A 12,363-nucleotide genomic window follows, 5' to 3' on the forward strand; every position below is an offset into this window, starting at 1 on the left:
AGCAAATTTTATTTTAATGAATGTAATTTTATTTGTAAATAAATATCCGTACCAGACTATGAATTGAACAAAGGTGAAAGGATTTTTTTAGTTATTAACATGATAGCTATGGGAATAAGTAATACAATTAATATAATAAGGATATGTGCATTAGAATAAGTGACCACTTTTACATTATTATTAAAAGTATTTGACGTAATTAACGCTAGGCGGGAGTGAACTCAAAATTCAAAATGCTAAGCGGGAGTGAGCAGATGAAGAACCGCTGCAAAGCAATAATGCAGCCATTTCAAATATAATTCTCATTGCACTTAGTTTCGACTATCATTAACGGTCGGTCGCTCGTGGTCAAAATGATAAAATTATACTATAAAAAAAATTATGGATCTGGATCATTTGAAATATATTTAGCTTCTGGCATGCCAAATATATACTTAATAAAAAAAAATTAAGGCCCAAATCAAGCTTTTCAAAGTATCACGTATTGCTATTGATTGATGATTATGAAATATTTCTTTCTATTAACTCTGGGTTTCCGTATTCATATCACTTGCACTTTTAAAGTGACGCTTTATTAATAAACTCATTTTTTCTTCATTTGTATTTCTACAAGGAATACTATTTTATTTGTAATTTAAATTAAACTAATATTACAAAATTTTTCTCTTTCAGATTTAATGAATGAGGTGTTAAGTATCGCTAGTAAATTTCCAAATATACAGATAATTACTGGAAATAAAGGAAAACCAAAATTATTGTATGATGGTTATTCATATTTTCGAAATAATAGTAGTCATGAGAAAACATATTGGTTGTGTTCAAAAAATCGTTATGAAAAATGTAAAGCTAGATTAATAACTTGCCAATTTTCTGGTCAAATTATATTAAAAAATCAAACACATAATCATCCAAAAGAAATTTATGATTATATAGATGAGATTAAATGCGAAAAATTTTAAATATATTATAAGATCGTACATTGTATCATGTTAATTATATTATTTACAGGTTATATAATGTAAATTAAATACTAATAAAGACTTAATTTAATTTTAAAATAAAGATATAATAAGATATATTGTAAATACCCTTTATCTCTTTTATTACTTAACTGACTTGTATTTAAAAACAATTTATACAAAATGTAATATATATTTTTACAAACGTACTTTAAGATAGATTTACATTTATGTGGAAAATAAGATACAGTAGGCATTTGGCCGTTTACCTTAAGTAGTAGTTAACGGCATAAAAATCAAATAGGTATGTAAATAAATTAAATCAAAGTAAAAAAAATAAATTAAAATTTTAATGAGCCCTTTGAAATCCCACAAGTTGGACTTTAAAATAAAAGTTGAATGAAAAAATTGAATTTGAACCAAACAAGAATGCGATACATATATTTAATTTAAAATAATTATTGTATACATATATACATATATATATATACTATGCTAATATGTTTACACTGTAATATTTAAGCTATGAAATGAATTTTTGTTTTCCAATTTTTTCTTATCATTCATCGTGGTACAATTAACCATTTTTTTTTTTACAGAAAAATTCAAGAAAATTACATCGTACAAAATAACTCGGGGAGGTTGGGGTGCACCGTACTTACTGGTGAATGGATTCTGCTTTATACGTGATAAAATCAATTCTGACTCAATATATTGGAAATGTAATCGGCGTTTATCATTGGAATGCAAAGCTAAATGTGTTACTTTTAGAAATAATCCTCATAAAATTAAATTTATTCAAGCAGTACATACTCATATGCCAAACATGATAGAAAATAAAACTGAAATATTATGATTCGAGAACAATAAATAAAAAAATTTACATACATACATATGTACATATAAAAATACTACATTTTGAAGTTTCATTTTGTATGTTATAAATTATTAATCTTAATTTGTATACTTGTGCAAGGACAATAAAATATTTAGTTACCTAATTTTTTCTTGACTACTCTTCCAGTTTCTTAACATTTTGTTAAATTATTAACGTAGAAAATATTTTTGTTTATAATTTATTTGTAGAAGATTTTCTACGTTTATGAACGGTTTCTTGTTATGCTAAATATGTGAAAACTTTAGCAAAAATAAAATTTTCAATAGCTAATTATTAAAAAAAATTATTTATTCTTTTTGTAGGTGAACATCAGGACCAATTAGTATTCTAAGTCAAACAAAAATATTTTACACATCCTTTGTGAAGGAAGTATTATGTGTATAACATTTTTGTTGATACGAAGATATATATATATATATAGGTTTATTATATGCAATAGATACTTCATAAATATTATTTATTAAAATAAGCTTTTAATTTCGTTTACCTTATAAATATTTAAAAATTATAAATTGCCTTACACAAATATTCTCCCCATCTTCGTAATTATCTTTATAAAGCCTTACAATAACACGATTTTCAAACTCAAAATAACAACGAAGTTTTTAAAATTACCTCTACGTCACAAATACAATTTTCATTCGAAAATCGATTTTTTTTGACATTTCTTTCGATAACCCTAATACCTCTTAGGCAAATTCGCGAAACATAATAACGCTTAAATTTCTATAAGCATAGTTTTCCTTATTTATCTCTTTTGCTAGCAAAAGACAAAATAAATAAAAAATAAAACTCAGACTGTGTAGTAAAAGAAAAAAGGGAGAAAATTATTTTCAAAGTTAGATAAGAAAAGTTAAATTTGGAAATTTTCAAATTAATATTTGCATGTTGTACATATTACGATTGAAAATTTGGGGACACGAAGACATTTTTAAATAAATTAAATAATAGTAATTTATAAGTTGTATGAAAAATTCTAAAATTTTAAAAAAAATTTAAAATAAAAATTAAATTAACACAAACTATTCAACAAATTTCGAAAAATTAATTTACATTATTGATTTAAGATTAACTTAAGTTCTTAAGTTCTTCCGCAATATTCAATTAAAGAACATTTTTTTTTTTTTTTTTTTAGACAAAATTTGCCAACCTGCATTAGGTGACATTCCAAATGAAACAAGTGTGTCAGAGAAATCATTTAAAATTGTTGAAGGAATACGTGGTGCACCATGCCTTATTTTACCAGGTTTTTGTTTTATACGTAATAAAAAAAATAGTACTTCAACATATTGGAGATGTCGCAAAAGTCGTTCATTGTCTTGTAAGGCAAAATGTACAACATTTTTAAATGATCGGGAAAGGATTGTTTTGAATGAAACCACACATACTCATTTACCAGAATTCAATCGTTTCTTTATATAAATAGGTTTTAACATTTTAAATATATGTACATATGTATATGCTTATATGTTTTTTATATGTTTTTCAATTAAAATAAATTGAAATAAAAAATTTTCTTATTAAAATAAGCAATAGAATGAAATAACATAAAATAATGCCATATATATCCATCAGTCCTCCAAGCTGAAATAATTTTCCAAAATTTTGAATCGAAAAAAAATACAAAAACAATTTAATGTTTTATGTTTTCGAGGTATGCCGATTGAAATATTTTTTTATTTTTTTTGTGAAATTTTTAAGTATTCTTTATGATTCTCATTTCATTTAGTATAGTTTTAAAAACCATCTAGATTATAAATATTTTTTTTTTGCTTTTTTCTTCAATTTCTTTTAAAATTCTATTTCTTATTCAAAAATTTTACTCTGTAATTTAGTACCCTTCCATTTGAAAGACGAGAAAAGTTGTTTGCGCTAAAAATTGCAATGTTTTTTTTAAATGCATTTTTTAGATGAAATTTACCAACCGATTTTTTCAAAATTTAAATTTTAAATTAAAAAAAATATGTAGAATCAGTTGAGCTAAAAATGTTGATTTTTTCCTTTACACAAATAAATTCCGACACCGCTTCCATTTTATTCATACTCCATATAAATTTGGAATTTATTTTTGATTTGCTCTCTGAGCTTGATGGCCTAATACATATATATGGCATTAAGATTTTGAAGTTTTCAAATGTAAAATAATACAATGTGTTTAAAGAAAAAAGGATATACTGTGTTAAAATTTAAATTAAAATTTTATTTTTTTTAATTTTGACAAAATCGTACAACTTTTATTTGATCATTTCGAACAAACCCTTTCTTTACAAATTTATATACTTGTATTAATAAATAAAACTACTGTGTGACATAACATGCCATTGAAACTTTTGAATCACATCCAGTAAATAACTATTATTAGAAGTAATTTTTATATTTTTGTTCATATTGTATAAGGAAATAATACTTTTTTGAAATTCAATTAATAATCTCTAATTGTTGGAAAAAAATGAATCCAAATTTTTTTAGATATAAAGCTCGGAAGAGAGGGTTTTTGGAGTTGAAGTTGGAAACGAATGCACAAAAACATTTTCACGGTCTTGCGCAACTCTTTTGTTAAACTTATTAGAATAGATTCGTACTATGTCATAGTTAAACTGCGGCGCTTATTTTTCACTGCAGTTTTAGTATAAAGCCACTTTGAATTATATTTGGTGATTGCCTGGAATGTATATGGTTGAACTTGACTCCAAAACAGTCATTGGAAAACTTCCAGCAGTTAATGAACCGTCCCAGAAATTGAATAAAATTAAAATTTAAAGGATGAATATGAGATATGAATATTCTTTTTATATTGACAAAATACTATCGATTTTTTTAATGGAATAAAAATAACAGTGTAATAATATGTAATGATAAAATATACAAATTAAATGTAATTCATTTAAATAATTTTTTACTTTATTATATTATCCTCGTAACAACAATAATATTCTTACAATAGAATAATTATTTTTTAATGAAAATTAATACATATTTCAGTAATTTTTCAACAACTGAATTGATTTTATTTAAGTTATTAAATTACAGCTCTTTTTTCTTGTTTTTTATTTTTTTTCTATTTTTTTAGTAGATATTCCAGACCTTTTATCAGAGTTTTTGATTAAACGCCAAACAATGGCTGACATTCAGTATATACAAGGACAACGAGGTTCCCGAAAAATTTTCATTGATGGTTACTCCTTTATATGTGCAAAATTTAAAAAAAATCGAAAATATTGGGTTTGTTCAAAACAAAGAAGTCGTAATTGTAAAGCCCGTCTTGTAACTGATGAACAAGAAATTGATTTTAAATCGAGAAATATTGTACATAATCATGAATGTGATGCCAATTTTATAAAAAAAAATTCAAAACAATTTTGTAAACTAATAAAAAATGATTAAAAAAATATTAAATTTAAAAAATATGTATGTATGTGTTTAGATTTATTTATATGATTATGACAAAATTTTATTAGAAAAATGTTCTATAACGTGCTATACTGATGTATGTAAGTCGTAATTTTTCCAAACCTCGTAAAAGGCAAAGTTTGAACAATGGTGTAAACTAATGTATGTATGTATGTATGTATTTTGCGAAAATTTTTGACTAAGATTTAATAAAACTATAAATATACCACCGTTAATATAAACATTTAAAACACAAATATATACAGAAATATAACAGTATATATTATGTAAATATATATCGTTGTATTTATGTATATATTCGTATATTGTAATTAATCTCTTTATACGAAATTGGTCTCTTTGGTAAATATTATTTTTTCTTATTCCCTATGCTTAATACCAAAATAACTTTAAAATCAATTCCTCTAATAAATTTCAGCTAAAATTACTAATTGAAGAGATATTAATAAATTAGATATTAAATAATGAATCAAAATGGTCACTGACAAAAGAAGTTTGTTATAATGTTTAGTTAAATTTCTACCACGTGTTTTATAATTTAATTTTTATTAATATTTTGTAAGGAAACATAAAAAAAATGTTATTATAAACTTATAGGCGTTCCTAATAACTACATCAAAAATTATTCATTAAGTGTTGCTAATTTACAATTAAAAACTCTAGCATATGTTTGAGTATACAGAAGATCACAAACGGCAGCATTGTTAGAAAACGACATTTCTGGTACTTTATATTCAGGATTTACTGCAACTTTTAACTTATAATCCCCATATTCTATACCTGATATGTCAATCCATTGGCAGTCAATGTTATATTTATAAATATCAGAACAATTTACAGAAATTCCTTAAATATAAAATTAAATAAAAGTAATTAAAATTCAAAAATAATTACGCTATTTGACTAATCAATTACCTTGATCTCCATAATTAGCGCAAGCGTACTTTGGTTCAACTCCAGGCATACACTGATTATCTTCTAAACAGAATGATGCTTTATGTCCTTCAGCAACCTTTTTTCCTTCCATATCAAATACATCAAAAGATGCAAATACTTCCATACTATGATAATGCCTTTAACGAAAAAAGAAATTTAAAATTTAAAAAGTTGTAATTGATTCTCTGAACATTTTTAACCATAGTTGCATCCATTTAGGCACTGCATGAGCTATAAAAGAAATTTATTTTAAAATGTAGAAAAATGCCTTTTCAGTCTGTTGAAAAACTGGTATTGCAAACTTTGATTTAAAGAAATAAGGTCAATTTCTGAAATTTCAATAGTACTGAGTGAACTTTATAAGTTGTTTAAGTTATTATTTAGAAATAAATCCAAACTGCATTATTGAGTCTTTTATTTCTTGAAAAAATAAAATACTCTATTTTTTTAGGTACTTATCATTTAGCATAGATAAGTTTTCACTATTGAAAGTTTTAAAGTGATTTAGATTGAACGTTTTAAGGTGATTTAAATGATAAAAGCTTTAAATGTGTTCTCACACAACCTTCGTTTTTAAATCAATGCCAAATAGAAAGAATTTTAGATGCGAGATCGTAAAATGTAGCGTAGAGTTTTTATAAAAATAAATATGTTATACTTTTTTATACATAAAATACAACAAAGAAATTTTTCAAATATGACGATCAGTTCTCTGTCATAGAGTCTTTGTGATCAGTTTGAAACCAGGCAAACTAGGCCACCACAGTTGAATAAAAAAAAACCCAAGAACAACAATTTTTCCGTAAAATTTTATATTTTTTATTTCGAATTTGTTTTTTTCTTTTGGTTTTATTTTGAAATTTCTTTTCTATATGTTTCTCTTAACTTTTCATACTCAGTTAAATAGAATTCTCATAATCGATTGATTTGAAATTCACGCAAAACAAATTAATATTAAAAGCGGTTGATATTATTTTTTGCTCTAAATAAATGGTCTAAGTTCAGGTTTTTAGTTATATTATACGTATATTTTTTTATTTTTATTTATATCATAAAGTAGATATTTATTAACATAACTGGGTAATGTATATATTGCCTAACTATTATATATTCCTATATCCTATTTATTACTCTAACTCCTTATTATCGATTGCCTTGCATACATTAAAAGAGGAAGTATGCGATCGCACCAAATTGAAATTTCAATCTTTAAGAAATATTATTTTCCTTGAGATGAAGGTTTGTCTCTACATACAGCTCTTTCGCTAGACTAATTCAGTACATTTCAAAAAGTTAAGTAAGCATACAGTAAAACTTTTTGAGAGTTTGTGATGACAGAAAAAAAATATCTGTTATATGCATATACATACATATGTGGGTTTAGAAGCGAGCATTAAAATTTTTATAATATTTTATATAATATGAATTTACTTACATATGGCACATATGCCATTCCCATAAATGTTTCGGTATAGATGGACGAAAATCAACATTTCCACCATTTAAAACTTTCGCAGTAAATTTTAGTAGTCTTCTTGTTTGTAAATGCCAAGCTGGATCGTCTCGTTGTATCTCATATGCTTCAGAGGCAACACAATTTTCTTCCATTGCGCACTGCAAATAAAACATTTGACGATCTTCTAAATGAGCAGTTTGCTCTAATTCAGCATAATCAAATATTAAATCTGGTAAATAATTTGTACATGAAACAGCCGCTACATAACTTTTAGGTCCTGCACAATGAAAACCAGGATCCCTATATGGCATTGAAAAATGATCATAGTGCAAACATTCAGATAATGAGGTTTCATTTCCATAACACTCAGTGCCACTTATCGCAATTCGACTTCGGTTGCCATAAAAATCTGTTTGTATAGCATTATTAGCATAACCCATACCCAATTGTTTACATACAATATTCGCTTCTAATAGTGACCAGCCATCACTACATATACTACCCCACGGACCATTATTAAGACGAACCTATTTGCAAAAAAACATACTGAATTCAAAATCTTTACTTGTTCAAATATTAATTCAAATTTATTGAGTTTTTTATTGTAAATATAATTTACTTCAACTTTTCCTTCGGTTGGAGTCCGACCATTAGTTAACCTTAAATCCATTCTATGCCTATGAAATCTTAATTTCGATGGTACAATTTTTGAATCACTTTTGGTAGGTTTAATTGGCGTAGTTATATTTTTTTCAACTTTACATATAACACCAGCTGCTTCTGATGATTCACAGTCATTTTTTCCCCAACCATCAAAGCGGCATTGAATCAATTCATTCTCACTTCCATCGCACATTACGTTATCCATCCAAAATCGTCCTTTAATAAAAGTTATAATTTTATAAATAATAAAAAATTTCTAAAAGTTTTTATACTCTCAAATTTTCGGTGTATGTAATTTTAATGTTAAATTAATTGATTATATTTGATCTTAATATTTTTTGTTACAATTTTTGTTTTTCTATTAATTTAATAATATACATATGTATGTATGTATGTAAGTATTTGGAATTTTATTCAAATCTTTTTACAAAATTACAGCTGATTATTGAAAGCAATACATTAAAATTTGTTTATGCACAAATAATTTTGATGGGATCATTGTATACATATAAACATATTTGTTTAATTTTGATGAAACCACATGGATACTTACATACATATATGCATATACATATATGTCTTTTTCATTGCAGTCGATAGTGGGATTTTCAATTTCAATACTGTTTACTTCGAGAAAGAGTAAAAAATTTAAAAAAATTGATTTTTAAAGTTCGGGACGCATACAGTTTCGGTACAGCGCAAATAAGTGCCTATTGAATATATAGTATAAATACCTTCACATAATTAGTACATAGCTTTCTTATATATTGATCTATTAATATACGCGTCCCGCGTTTTAATCTCAAAACTTTTAAAACTCTCCAATAAATTTTATACATACATATGTTCTAAATTTATGTTCTTACTTACATATGTAAATTACATACATATAAGTATGTAATTACTTATTTTATTAAAATTTCTAAAGTTTTATAAAGGAAAAATCATCTCTTATCACAATTTTTAGTTTTTGTTAAATTTTCCTGTTTTTCCTGTGTATTACAAATTATTATTATCTAAGCGATAAATGTAATATTTATGAATCAGCCTAGTTAAGTAATAGTATAAGTATATCGTTTTAATTTCTAATTAACATAATTTTTATCTCCAAATCAACAAAAAAAAACTCACTTTTAGCTGGCCCAAAAGCTGAACTATGAGTTAATTTTGAGTATCCATTGAAACCTAACTGTTTACAAACAACTTGAGCTTCATTACGATCCCATTCATCATCACATATTGCACCCCATCTTCCCATATGAAGTATTTCGACATTGCCTAATAAAACATAAAATTATACCGTTATTCTCTTAAGTTCCTTAGTAATGTTCTTTAATACTATATGCAAGGAAGGACTTTTCATATAATTTTATCATAGAAAAAAAAAATATTCAAAACCTTCATTTTCATTTTGGCCACCAATTAAACGTACAGCCCCTTCTTCCTTTTTTAAAACTTTAATATATTTCTGTATTAATTCTTGGCGATGTAATCGTGCTTCTTCAATTGTTGTTTGCTGATGTGTTAAATAAAACAATGAACAAAATAATAAAATATTATTTATGGTAATGTAGTGATTTTCACTCAAAAATTTTCTCATATTTAAAATTTAACTATAAAATATTATAATTTATCACATAAAAAATTCTACTGCACTTATATACACATATACACTAAGAAACAGTACAACTACATGTACACTATAGTGATATAGTAGTTAATGAAATTTTCTTTTGCAATAAAATAAAATTTTGAATTTTAATTTTCCGAGATCATAAGCTTTTCGATCTATTCAAGTCGGCAGCAAAATAATCACTTAGAAACTTTCATTTATAATTGCAAAAGTTTTTCGAATTTTTCAATATTTTTTTTATATTTTAATTTTGTTGTTCTTATAATTTAATTTTATTTTACTATACTATACATTATTCAATTTTTTATTCATAATTTTCACACATCTCGCTCATCTAAATGAATCCTGACATCATCTGAAATCGAATTTCAAATTATATATAGTTTTGAAATTGATCACATTTTCAGTCACGTCCTCACTAATTTTCTTTTTTTTTCTACAACATGAGAACTGTAAATATTCATTTTTTTATTTAGATTCTATTTTTAATTAAAATATAGGAAACTTTTATGTTCTCATAAAACGATTTTTTAATATTTGTGTATTAGTATACGCTAATAAAAAAACAATATTTTTGTATGTACTATATAAAGTTGCATTATTTCATAAGAATCATAAGAAAAATATTTTTTATTAAATTAAAAATATTAACAAAAACACATATTTCAATTAAATTTTAAATATTCCAGTTTACTTGTAAAAAATGATTTATTTCACTATATGTGATACAAAACAATATTAAACATAAATATATAAAATTTTTACCAAGTGCCGACGTTAAATTTTTCGATTCACCTTGATCTCGTTGAAGTTTAAGGATTTAAATAAAATAGTAAAAATATTTTCTATCTATACTATAGAAAAACTTTTGACAAATTATTCGAAAAGTGAAACTAGAATTTTTTTAAAAGTTAACATGAGAAATTAAAATTTCAGTTTTTTTTTTCTTTACATTTTTGTTATGCATGTATTAACCCTAACCTTAATAATGTATGCCCTAAATAACCCTAAACCTTAACCCTAAAAAAAATAAATAGTTAAATGACTATTTATTGTAACAAAACCACAAACATTTTTTAAATTCTGTAAAAGCAGAAAAGTGGTGACGAGCTTCTTCTACTGCGGCTCAGCATAGTTGAAATTTGAAAAAACAAAATGGCTGGTTATCGAAAATCGGTTTTTTTCAAATTTCTGGTACTACTTTTCTTCTAGACGATAAGCTGTAGGAATCTGGAATTTTAACAGATTTTATATAATAATAATAGTGTATTTTGTAAAATTTTGTTCCAAATCCACTCTCTCTCAAGTTATCGCCTCAGAAAATTTGTATAATTCGAATTTTCGGCACCACATACTTCCGAAACTGCAAGTTTTGTAATGACAATGCCACGCCATCAAAAATATAATTATTTATCTTAACTCACGCAATTAACCTTTGAATTCACTATTTTAACGCCTTTTAACAGAAATGTTTTTTGTCTCATCCTAAATATATGAAATTATTTAAAATATTTTGGTATATGAACGAAAGTAATTTAAATAAGTTAGTAGATTTCATTTCAAAAACAGCATTTTCACTTGTCGAAAGGAAAAGTGCTACTTATTAAACATCTTTTTCTTATTAAACCGAATTCCAAAATTTTTGTATTTATATTTTTTCAAAATTATTGTATTCAATCTATGATATTTAATCTATGATATTAATTAAGTAGTTATTTAACTCCATGATATTTAATCTAAATATATATGTATAATTTCAATTTCTGTTACTTAATATTAAAATTTCTTCCTTATGCTTTTTAAAAATAAGAAAATTAAAAAAATAATAGCGCAAAAAAAACATAATTCATAATCTCTGTTCATAGACAGCGACTAATTTATTTAAATTCAATTTTCTATTTCCCCAAAATATAAACTATTCTATTCAACTTTAACTTAATTTTTAAATATTATACTAGTAAAACAACAAAATTATATAAATCAAAAACATTTAATAATGAAAACAGACATTTTCTCTTAAGTTTTGTATGTGAAAATTCTTAATTTTAGAAAAAAAAAATAATACAATGTAATAAAACATTCATTTTTCACTAAAATATGATCAAGATCACTTTCTGGTAAATAAATATGTTATATATAATATTAACACCATTCTGATATTTAATAATCATATTTGAAATTGAGAACTATATAGATAAATAAAATTATAGTATTGAAGACCTTTAAAAGCAGTCACACTTTAAAAATAATTTAGAGTAAATTTCTGAGAGGATTTTTTTTTTAATTTTTTATTTTCTGTTTTTATACATGCTTCACAACTTTAATATAAGGAACTATGCATATTTTTTTAAATGAATATAAAATCTAAATTAAAAAGCAAATTTTTATAGCAAAAAAAAAATATTGT

General features: G+C 24.5%; 2 protein-coding genes across 3 annotated transcripts in view; one reads left to right on the forward strand and one right to left on the reverse strand.

Moving 5' to 3' along the window:
- The window catches only part of LOC129614541 (modifier of mdg4), a 91,771-nt gene extending 88,466 nt beyond the window's left edge, over positions 1-3,305 (forward strand). Inside the window, exon 5 of one of the 2 annotated variants that reach the window (XM_055529224.1) lies at positions 2,993-3,305. In XM_055529224.1, coding sequence (XP_055385199.1) covers positions 2,993-3,279 — 287 coding nt within the window. In that variant the 3' untranslated portion in view covers positions 3,280-3,305. Of the gene's footprint in view, positions 1-1,558; positions 1,843-2,992 lie in introns of those variants that run through there. The other variant, XM_055529232.1, reaches the window with a different exon arrangement.
- A 2,492-nt stretch (positions 3,306-5,797) lies between these two features.
- Positions 5,798-10,295, reverse strand: LOC129614544 (lysyl oxidase homolog 2B). The gene is made up of 6 exons (XM_055529235.1): positions 9,722-10,295; positions 9,455-9,601; positions 8,280-8,539; positions 7,640-8,187; positions 6,184-6,341; positions 5,798-6,114 (listed from the first exon to the last, which is right to left on the reverse strand). The coding sequence occupies exons 1-6, from the start codon at positions 9,921-9,923 to the stop codon at positions 5,891-5,893; spliced, it is 1,539 nt and encodes a 512-aa protein (XP_055385210.1). The 5' UTR covers positions 9,924-10,295; the 3' UTR covers positions 5,798-5,890.
- Between the last annotated feature and the right edge of the window lie 2,068 nt (positions 10,296-12,363).

This window comes from Condylostylus longicornis, unplaced genomic scaffold, assembly GCF_029603195.1.
Source record: "Condylostylus longicornis isolate FDR11 unplaced genomic scaffold, ASM2960319v2 ptg000110l, whole genome shotgun sequence".
In the NCBI taxonomy this organism is placed as follows: Eukaryota; Metazoa; Arthropoda; class Insecta; order Diptera; family Dolichopodidae; genus Condylostylus; species Condylostylus longicornis.

What these genes read in the sequence shown, in the direction of transcription:
- LOC129614544 (XM_055529235.1), bottom strand. Translation starts at nt 9,923, where the DNA reads ATGAGAAAATTTTTGAGTGAAAATCACTACATTACCATAAATAATATT. An exon ending in TGGCCAAAATGAAAATGAAG is followed by an intron (nt 9,602 to 9,721) that starts GTTTTGAATATT and finishes ATGTTTTATTAG; the next exon opens with GCAATGTCGAAATACTTCAT. An exon ending in GAATGGCATATGTGCCATAT is followed by an intron (nt 6,342 to 7,639) that starts GTAAGTAAATTC and finishes TTTTCGTTAAAG; the next exon opens with GCATTATCATAGTATGGAAG.